General features: G+C 35.4%; 1 protein-coding gene across 1 annotated transcript in view; it reads right to left on the bottom strand.

The window, feature by feature from the left end:
- LOC107739444 (villin-1-like) overlaps positions 1-10,610 on the bottom strand; it is a 20,784-nt gene extending 10,174 nt beyond the window's left edge. The window contains exons 1-13 of the mRNA XM_016551548.1: positions 10,572-10,610; positions 6,887-6,992; positions 6,716-6,790; positions 6,436-6,632; positions 5,453-5,561; positions 4,591-4,701; positions 4,259-4,461; positions 3,566-3,602; positions 3,389-3,487; positions 2,557-2,710; positions 1,317-1,417; positions 1,100-1,237; positions 517-675 (exon numbers count right to left, since the gene is read on the bottom strand). Coding sequence (XP_016407034.1) covers positions 517-675; positions 1,100-1,237; positions 1,317-1,417; positions 2,557-2,710; positions 3,389-3,487; positions 3,566-3,602; positions 4,259-4,461; positions 4,591-4,701; positions 5,453-5,561; positions 6,436-6,632; positions 6,716-6,790; positions 6,887-6,964 — 1,461 coding nt within the window. The 5' untranslated portion in view covers positions 6,965-6,992; positions 10,572-10,610. The remainder of the gene's footprint in view (positions 1-516; positions 676-1,099; positions 1,238-1,316; positions 1,418-2,556; positions 2,711-3,388; positions 3,488-3,565; positions 3,603-4,258; positions 4,462-4,590; positions 4,702-5,452; positions 5,562-6,435; positions 6,633-6,715; positions 6,791-6,886; positions 6,993-10,571) is intronic.
- Between the last annotated feature and the right edge of the window lie 491 nt (positions 10,611-11,101).

Below are 11,101 nucleotides of genomic sequence, written 5' to 3'. Positions count from 1 at the left end.
GTGACATCAGGGGTTAAACCGTAATTTTAAAAAGCTACGAAAATACTTTTTGTGCGCAAAAAAAAAAAAACGACTTTATTCAACCATTCGTCTCCTCCGCATCACCCTAGTGCCATTTTGGAGAGTTTCCACTGAACGTAAATTGCGTATGCTGCTTTGTGTCAGCTGTGCCACGCGGATACGTTGTTTACATCGTTTACACTTTGATTTGAACGAAAACAACGTATCCTTGTGGCGCAGCTGACACAAAACAGCATACGCAATTTACGTTCCTATGGGAGTGTCAGAGAGCTCTCAGATTCCATCAAAAATATCTTAATTTGTGTTCCGAAGATGAACGGAGGTCTTTCGGGTTTAGAACGACATGAGGGTGAGTAAATAATGACAGAATTTTCATTTTTGGGTGAACTATCTCTTTAATACAGGAAGTGATTTTGTGTTTTCGGTTTCTGTTGTTACAGCGGAAGACATTTCCAAGTGCTGCTTCTAGAGAGAGAAACAGACTGACAAACTTACCTCATAAACAACCATTTTGCCCTTAAAAATGGCCATTAGGTGCATAGGCTCCTTTCCCATGGGAACACGGACCTGTACTGGTTCTCCGTTGTACTTCTGGTCCAGGATCACAGCCTGATATGCAGAAGCTGTCAGCTCCGCTGTGCTTGCATGGCGGCCCTAAAATGCCATCAACATTCAGAATTGAACAGAGAATGCCTTTAAAATTCTTAATTCCTGACTTTAAATTGAATTTAAATAACAGGATGCAAAATTCCAATTTGAATGTAGGAAAGTGGAATTAAAAATGAAATGAAATTCAAAGAAATTCATATAATTGTACTTTATAACTATAAAAGCAGTGTGACAATTAAGACTGGAGTAATGATTGCTGAAAATGTAGCTTTGAAATCACAGAAATTATTTACATTTTAAAACAGTTATTTTACCTTATAATAATATTTCACAACATTTCTGTTTTTACTGTATTATTGATCAAATAAATTAGTGAGCAAGACTTCTTTCAAAAATAATAAAACATCTTCTTTGTACAGGATTAGATTACAATGTCCAATGATTAAATAAGGACAGAAGAGACACTTACTTGCCACATGTACAGAATGTAGTGTAGTTTGCTGTTGACTTCATATTTGTAGAGAATGAGGTAACAGTCCCCACCGTAGAAGTGGCCAAGCCACTTCCTCTCCACAGGGACGGGCTCATTGTCCTCTATCCTCCATACCTGAGAGATGAACACATTCATGTAATGAGTTCTGTTTCACTGAGATGAATGAAAGACAATGAAGGGTCATTTCACTGACCTCGGCTTCGCCCGACCCATCATCCACCATTTTCTGCTGTGCCGCCAAGTCAGGTCTGGCATGCATTGAGGTGGCATCGAACTTGACTTGCTCAACCTTGGCTACAGAAATCAGAAATCATAGCATAGTAGAGTCAGAATCATGGGTTTCTAAGGGGACATTCATACAGGATGCATTCTTGTTTTGTCTATGCTATTTTTTTTTTTATTGTTGACCAGTGTACACAGAACAAACGAATGCCATTGTTTTTATTAGCATCTCACCACAGCTGTTTTTAACACAAGCACACGTTCTGTATGAACGCTGCCTTATTCTTATACATAGATGATTGTCTGCATAGTATTGGTCATTTGAGCAGTGCCAACTGAAATAGCGATGCAACTAACCTTTTTCAGTGGTGTGAAAATATTCAAAATTGCTTTTTTTTCCTGATCAGTGTTGTCTTAGTTTCAGTCAGATTGTCAATATATTTTTTTGATTTTTTGATATTAGTTAAAGTATTAGTCATATTTAAAAAAAAATTTTTACTTTAGTTTTAGTGTTATTTTAGTAACGCTGCTTTGACAACAAGCTGAAATTAAGTTATTTTATATTATTTTATATAATATAATTGTATTATTTTATTCTTTATTATTATTATTTTAATTATTTTAGCTTTATTTTATTTTCAGTTTATTTATTTCAAGTAACAAAAATTTTTAAATATATAGTTCAGTCATGAAACTCTAGATGGCGCATTCTGACGGGGGTATCGCCATATGCATTGGCAGTAGCAAGTTCCTGTACTTGCTTGCAGCAGCAGCAATAATCTACAACTACAGCAATAACCAACAGCAGCAGCAATTCAGCAGCAGCGTAGCAGATCTGTTCCGCCAAGACCAAATACATTAACATTGTCATATCCATCACCATGCTAAAATGTTCCGAGAGTTGTCATGATTGAACTATAACTACTCTTTTTCTGAACAAACTACTTTTCGCAAAAAGTAATCAAATGCTTTCTTTTTAAATGGGCCTCTCATATATTGCATTCAAAGGACTGATTGACTGACTGATAGTGAACCATTTTGTTCGAAAGGTTCATGTAAAGGAACTGATTCAAGAAGTGATTCACTGATTTGAATCCTTGCATGGCATTTTTAGACTGTCATTGCCACTGTTCATGACTGTGTTTTCAATTATATAAATTAGGATCTATTTATTTTATGATGCTTTCTTTACATTAGTAAGTCATGTTCACCTATTTTCCCTGGACTGTGAGTGGTGCCCAATCCAACCGTCTGTCCCTTTTCCGTCCACTTCTGGAAGAGCTGTTTGAACACTGATGATTCTGCTCCTTCGCTTACTGTCTCTACGTAGGTGGATGTAGGATATCCTTTTGCCTTTATGTAGGCCTAGAACAATAAAACATGAAGTGAGATGATGAAGTGTTTCTTCAGCAAGAATTTTATATAAATATGATTGCAATAACTTTTGGTGCAATATACTATGCTGAGTTTAGAAATATTGGGCCGTATACAGTAATAATTGTATACAAATGTTCTTATGATGCCAACCCCTCAGAGGACCTCAGATGATGCCAACCCTGAAACAACATACAGAACTACCACATTTTGCTATAAGTTTGATTGCATCATATAATAATTGCTGTTAATAGTGTTCATCGTCTGTTTGATTACGTCTTTAATTGATTTTTCCGTACATTTCTGCCATATGTACATTTACTGACAGTCACCACTGATAAGCTACCACTAAATATTGTAGAAACCTAATTTGCTGTAAAGTTGCTTTGCAATGATTTGTATCGTGAAAAGCGCTGTACAAATAAACTTGAATTGAATTGAATTGAATTGAATTGAATTATGTCACAGAAATTGGAAATCCAGAATCTATGCCAGATTTTTATTTATTTTCTGCTCCGAAATAGTAAAGACTTGACTTTTAAGGCCTTGATCAATTTGGATCAATTTCACACAGGTTTTATGCACAAATACTTGTATATACGCAATTGGTGAATGAGTCCCCTTGTGAAAAGCATACTTTAATTAGTGCTTCATTGGTGTACGACTAACCTCTGCTTTCTTCAGAGATTCTGCTCTCTCAGTTTTTGATGCCTTTTTGCCCTTCCAGATAAAGATCTTTATTCCGCCTTGATCCAGCAGATAGCAGTCCTGTCACAGGAACCAATGTCAATTGGCATATTTTCCACTTTTAAAGTGGCTCTTTCAGTTTCTCTTCAATGTTCGTGCAAAAGTGTCAAACTTTTTGTTTTTGAGAGCCATGCATCTTTTATATCACAATGAGGATTACACACTCATTTAGCATTTGAATAGCCATTCATCATGAAACTTGCTTGTTTCCTTTCTGGGTGCCTTTTTGTTCCACTTCTCCATTTCAAATCAACATTTTGTCATTTTCAAGACAAGATTTTATTCTGTTTACTATTTAAATGTATGTTCTTGGTCTTGGTGCACAATTCATTGATGCATGTTATTCATTTTTACACTATCTTCTATCAAATTATATCACAAACTTCTATTTCTTGTTAGCCTATTTCCTCCAACTATATATAGCTCCTTCCTTGGCTTTAATTTTCACTTTTCACAATCAATTCCTGATTAATAAAATCAAGTCTCGCAATACATTTCTCACAATGAACATCCTTTTTGTCTTGAAGTTATTTCCGAATACAGAAGCAAAATGGTTTGCCAAAAGCATTTCATAATGACTTTTTTTGTACGATACTCTGCCATATTTGCATCACAACCACATGACCAGGTCAGACTGTTCTTGGTCTTGGTGCACAATTCATTGATGCATGTTATTCATTTTTACACTATCTTCTATCAAATTATATCACAAACTTCTATTTCTTGTTAGCCTATTTCCTCCAACTATATATACCCCGGTTGGGAAACACTGGTTTAAACTATTGAACTCACTGAAAGAGTTTAATGGCAGTCTTGAGTTTCTCATCTACAATTTCATCTGGGATGGCATCTTTGATTTGTTTTTTCTCCCCCATTGCCTGAATCATCAATTTCATTGCTTCCTCTGAAGAGACCTCATCATCTCCTTCCACTACAGTCACTTGTGCTCGACCACCCCTTTCTCGATCCCGAATGTCCTTCGCTAGGTTCATTCCCTATGAAAACAAAAGTCTTTAGTGAACTTACTGTGCAGATGTGGTAAGATACAGCATCTGCATCAAGAATGTGATAGTTTACATCACTGAAGGGTATTTTTGCATTGCAAATCAATTCTAATGGTTTACCCTTAACCTCTCCATTCGGTTACTCTTGGGTCCATTCCACTGAATGAGCAGACTCCCCAAGTCCAGCAGGAACACATCACCTTGATTAAAGCTCTTCCAGCTCATTTCCACCTGAACGTAGTGGGATTGAACCTCATTATTTACACTTTCTGGTGGAAAATCTACTTACTTATAGCTGCCTGTCCATATTAAGCTGGGATAGGACACATAGTCTTTAAAGGCGACACCATAGTTCATCCAAAAATGAAAATTCATTACCATGGGTGCAGCAGGTGCAATGATATTACGCAGCACCTGAAAATAGTCCCCAGCTAGTTAACTTCCAATAAGCCTATTTTCAGGCGCTGCATAATATCATTGCGCCTGCTGCACCCATGGTACGGCAGCAAAGTTCCTTGATTATTACACCGGAATGAGAGTATAGTTCCTAGCCTTATCGGCCTAGAAAATCGCAACTTTTCATTTTCCGTCGGTCTTAGTACACGATGTAACTACAGAAGAGTCAAGTTTTCAATAGAAAAAATATAGAAACTCTTTGGTTCAAAACTCATTTTTGAGCGAGATGCTAACGGTCTAATCAGATTCAATGATCTATGCTAAGCTACAGCTAAAAGTGCTTCCGCCAGACCCAGAGATCATCTGAACGGATTAGAAAACGGTAAAACTCAACTGTTTAACTCTAGGGGAGTTGGAAAATGAGCCTATTTTCAAAAATAGTGGAGTGTTCCTTTAATGTGGGCAGTTGATTTTTGTGTTGTTGACACATGAGAAAAAGAGTAGTAAAATGTCACAGGGGTTTACACCACGTGTCTTTTTGTAGTGGGTTTTTGAATTCCTCTGTTGTTACTGGGGGTATTCTTACCTCTCCGGCAACCACATGCTTATTTCCCTTCACATGCAGCAGTCTGCGAATGTTGTACGTGTTCGTCTCCACTTGTTTCATCCCAGATGCGACTCCACCTTTTTTGTATCTGGAATAAAGAGATTAGAATTATCAATTGCAACTCACTTTTACTCACTCAAAGTTTACCACTTCTTGTAAAATGAAAAGAAGAAGTCTGTCTCTGTAAACTTCTACATTTTTTAATCTTTGTGTGACTTAAGAGAAGCATTATAAAGTCATATGCTTCCCACAGCATCTTAAAATAAAGAGGCTCGGTGGTGGAAATTACGATTAAAGGAAAATATGTGCAATGTGTATGAACTCCCCTTGAAGATGTCATTTATTTATACCATAAACTACGGGATGACTCCTGCCAACAACGTCAGGGTCATATTTCACCCTCAAAAGCAAAATATAAAACATTGGAAGTGATGTTTTTCATAAATAAAATTAAGGGTAATTTTTAGGAACAATAACAATAATCATTTTTATTTATTTATTTTTGCATTTTGACAATTAGACAATTTTTCACTCCATACATTCTCATTGCTGTAATGTAACTTACATGCCACTTAAATTGTAAACCTCCAATATATGCAGTTTAAACATAAAATCAATCTATAATCAGAACAATATTTGAGAATAATTCTACTCAAAAGTAAATCATAGAAACATCACAGTAATAAGACTGTGTCTGATTGTTATTCAATAAAATGAATATCTAAACCTAATATCTTTAGGTAGACTTCATTTCTTTATGCAAAATTTTGTTTATTTTTATTTATTTATTTATTAGCAAAGAATTCTAATGGTACTAAAATATTATTCTTTAACCAAAATATAAAATCGGTTTTATTTTATTATTATTGTTTTTTAAATTCTAATATATTATTATTATTATTTTGGGGTGAAGTGTGGTCTTTACATGTGTTGGTTAGATTCATTCAGTCAGGATGGCTTACATGATGCCCTGTTTGAAGTATCCTTGGAAGGTGGCGCTCTCGTGACCCTGGGTCTCACGGTGCTGCACAGCAGCGCCCCCTAGGTGTTCATCCATCTGCGTGGTGTATATCGCTGCTGCTCCCTGCTCATCATTGGAGGTGTCCTTGCCCAGCCAATAATGGATGTCATAGGTGTAGTTGTTGCTGGTCTTGTGAGTCTGAAAATTAGATGGTTTTTCTTTAGCGGTTAGTTTTTGTCAGCTTAAATGAGTCGATTAGGACACTAAGCGCTGATACTTACATAGAGTATTATGTAGCTGTCTCCCTCAAAAAACTGCCCGTATGTATTAGATGGACAGGGCACGAGCTCCATGTTCTGACCAATAATTTAAAAAGAAGAATGATTAATGATTTGCTAAGTGTCAGTATCTCAAATGTCGACTCCACTGATTTGACAAAGAAGTATCATTACCTCCACTCTCCATATCTGAAGTCCTGGTGTGGTTTTGTTGAGGACTTTGGGAACATCGGTCTTGACATCCTGTGGCATGGTGCCAGCTTAAGTCGCAGGGAAATACCTGGAAGAGAAAAAGAGAGAGGGTTGGATAGAAATTACTTGAGTTCAAAGATACAGATTGTTTTCTTAGAACTACAAAGCATACATATCCTGTGTATGAACTACTCATAAATGTGTTTGTGCATCTAATGTTCCTTTCCAGTTCACAACCACAAGCAAATAAATGTTCTTATAGCTGTTTACAGACCCTGTTTTCTTTTATCTACACTTTATCCTTCATGTGACCTTACCGTATAACAAGGAAAAATAGTAAAAGTTAATGTTGCTCAATTATTTACTCACCTTCATGTCATCCTAAACCTATAGGCAGTTATTTTTCCCCCTAAACATGCCGTATTTGATATTACAGTACTTAGACTTGGAATAAAAAGGAAGATTTTCAGTGAATAATTACTTTTTGATAATAATGAAATCTGTTAATCCCATGAAGCTAAAATATGGCTTCAGAAGACTTGTGTTTTTGTTGTTTTTGGACTTGGTCACTATAAATTGTAAAACTGAGCAGCTTGAAACTGCATTAACTGTTCCTTTAATATATTGTTTAATGATTTCTTTCCTGTTAGGCTTCCTCAGTGTCGTTCAAAGGCAAAAGAGGGTGCGGCCTAAATTGGAATCAGTGCAATTCAGTTCATGCATTAGTAAACCCAGACACTAAAGCTACAGTTTGAACTCTTATGAAAGAAAGCTAGTTAGCCACCCCAGGGAAAGGAAGTGAAAGCCTCATATCAGATATCTGTTGCAAATCTGTAGTAGGACCCTGTTTTCTTTTATCTACACTTTATCCTTCATGTGACCTTACCGTATAACAAGGAAAAATAGTAAAAGTTAATGTTCCGTCATTATTTACTCACCTTCATGTCATCCTAAAACTATTGGCAGATATTTTTTCCCCTAAACATGCGGTATTTGATATTACAGTACTTAGACTTGGAATAAAAAGGAAGATTTTCATTGAATAATTACTTTTAGATAATAATGCCTCCATATCCACAGCAGTTATCATTAAGTGTGGCTGAGATGTCAGGGCGTGATCAAGCCCCACAGTCCTTCACTTTATCTACTGCACTGAGCACATAGTTCAAACCACAAATAATTGTTTCCTTAACCAGCATTTCGTCTTATTTTCTGTATAAACATCCCTAAAACATGATAAACTTGAGAGGATAATCAGGTAATATGACATTTCAGAATGCTTCAGTGTTTTTATTTATGAAGTTTCTTTTGATTATTCTCTTTAGTCCCTTTTAGACTTTTCTAAAAGGGACTTTTCTTTCGTTATTTCTTCCTTTTTCTATATTTAGAATTGTTTAGTTAGATTTATGCATTAAATCTGCAAGGACAAAAGCTAAGTTCAAGATATATTCTAGTTATATAAAATGTGCTTAATTGTTATGAAAATAATATCAAAATGTAAACATCTTCCTAAAATAAGCTTAATTTTCTTTATGCAGAATATTTGTTTTTAATTGCCAATTCGCGATATAATCTCTGAAAACAATCATCAATATCTCATGCAAGTTTGGTTCTGAAATGATTAGATCTTGTTTAATGGATGTTTAAATATATATTTTTTTAATTTTTCATGAACTAACTTGATTAGATACGAACTTGATTAGATACATTTAATCAGTACAGATTTAATTAAATAATTTAACCATAACTTTTATTGCATTACTGATCCACTTTTATTATTTATTATATTAATATTCTCTACATTTGCTCATGTAACTGACCATTGTGTTTTAAAGGAAGTTGTACATGGTTTATGATAGTCAGGGTATAAAATAGTTTAGGGTATAAAAATTTGATTATATTGCGTTTGCTTTGTCTTTGTTGTGTGCAAACCACCCATCTGTTTAAATATGCTGCAAACTATGTGGCTAGCGAGGAATAGTGTGTGTTTCAAAACCATGACTTCTACCAACCACATCCTCTCTATCCTCACGTCCACATCCTGGTTACACTGATTTAAGAAACTTGCCATTGCTTGGTTACTATCATCCATCTGTGGTGTTGTTTTTAACAAATTAAGCAGGAAGCTACTATCAAATCATGTGGACTCATCGCACCTGATAATAGCTTTTACATGGAACGTTATGCTAATGACATCTTTCAGTCAATGTGACATGTATTCATCCTTACAGTGTCAGTTTTGACTGTCATTATAAAAACATTTATTCTGTTTCTTCTCACATCAAAATAATTTAACTAAAATCTATTTATTTACAAGTAACCAAGCAAAATGTCAGATCATGTACAGCGAGCCGGTCATTATCAACAAATAATATACACTCATACAATATACACACCCTATATATATCTACACACGCCCTAGAGGATCATTTTTTGTTTGCATATCCCAAATTTATGAGCCTCCTTATCAACATCTTTTTATATTTGCCTGGTACCTTGCAGCATAGATGGTGTGATAATACGGATGACTCAATCTCTCTTGTTTTTGATTGGATGGTTGGGTTTTATTAGGGGGTTGTATCGAGCAGATTGTGCTAACCCTTAAATCACCAATCACAAACCCTCTGCCCTGTGCAAAGGTTCATATTTCCTAACTAAATCCTAGAAGTTACGTTGTTAGTGCAATAATGTCTGAACGGCTCCACTCTGCTGTTACAGTAGCAATGACAAATCACAAATGATCTGCCCTCCTGAATTACTAGATGCGGTGTGTCAGAGCAAACAGGAAAGTGTGCAGAGTTTTTATGTAACCGCCCGGTGTTTGATCAGGCCTGACAGTGCTGTGTACATGTCTCATCTCCATCCTCCTTCCCTATAACCTTGATTAATATTCTTCCTGTAAACTGCCCATCATGGCCAATCTAACCTTCTGTTTCAGACCAAAGCATATGAGCACAGCAGATTATGCAATGCATAGTTATAATATACAATGTAATATAGAAAAATAGCATGTTGTCAAGTTATTCAAATATAAAGCCACTATATTAAAGGGATGTTTTTGTCCGCCAGTCAATAATCGACACATTGACTTCTTTTGTCGTGAACTATCATAATGAATAACAGCAAACAAGCTTAAACACCAAACAGATATTTGCAGACCAACAATATCAAGCGAAAGACATTTCACCAAGAAAGACAGTCGGAAGTTAATTTTCTCATTAAGAAACTTTTTAGGGAATATTTTAAATATAAATGTATGTGTTGTCCATTTTTGTCAAACACTTCAAACGATTCACTTAATTTGATTCAAGAAATGTATTTAATGTTAGATAACAGACAAAAGACATGAAGATTTTGTTCCAGCGTATTTCTAATATCTATTTTTTTAATCGTTTTTATTATTTCTGCTGTTGTTTTTGCCACTGCTGATAGAAGTTTAATTAAAATGATTAATTCATGCAAAATATCTAGGCATAACCGCTGAATAATATTCTTATATTTCAAATAAAAAGCACTGCTGTATTATGTACTAAATTTACAATCTTTTTTCTTTTTTTGCAGGGTCAACTTTTTACAGTCTGCTTGGCTAATGAATCACTTTAATGAGCATCTTCAAAGTTAAAGGTCTTTTTCTGCAATGGAAAGAGCGAGAGTAAGAGGAACTCACCTGCCACCGGAGGAATCGAGAAGGAAGCAGACAGCGGTGGAGACTGTGCAACACTCTCTCGCTCTCTCTACTTTACAACCCTTGCACTTTTATCTCTCTCTGTGTTCATTCACTCAAGGCCATATATGGTAAGAGCAGGTGATATGCATACAGGTGTGTCATATCTGTGGTTACAGGCATAAGTCGTTCATCTCGCCCCCCTCCCCAGTAGATATCTTTGAGCAATAGAGCGAAACAAATATGTTTATTTACCTCTCCACCCCCAGCCCATCTGGTGTCGCACATACTTGTCCTTTGCATTTTGTGTTGGGTTGAAATTATATTGATACCACTGATATCTCCTTCTGACCACTACATTTCTGTTCCAGTCATTTTTTCACACTTGATACAAAATTATGAAAAATATATTGACCATAACAAGAAAAAATTACATGCACTATCTTTCATGATTTTGTGATATTTTCCAGGTATGACATTTAATGGCTTTAAATTAAAAATGTTAAAATACACTTCTAAATATTTTCCATTCC

The sequence above is a fragment of the Sinocyclocheilus rhinocerous genome, unplaced genomic scaffold (assembly GCF_001515625.1).
Source record: "Sinocyclocheilus rhinocerous isolate Xijiao unplaced genomic scaffold, SAMN03320098_v1.1 scaffold2751, whole genome shotgun sequence".
Lineage (NCBI taxonomy): Eukaryota > Metazoa > Chordata > Actinopteri > Cypriniformes > Cyprinidae > Sinocyclocheilus > Sinocyclocheilus rhinocerous.
The sequence above is the reverse complement of the archived record's forward strand: the minus strand, read 5'-3'. Positions and strand labels throughout refer to the sequence as shown.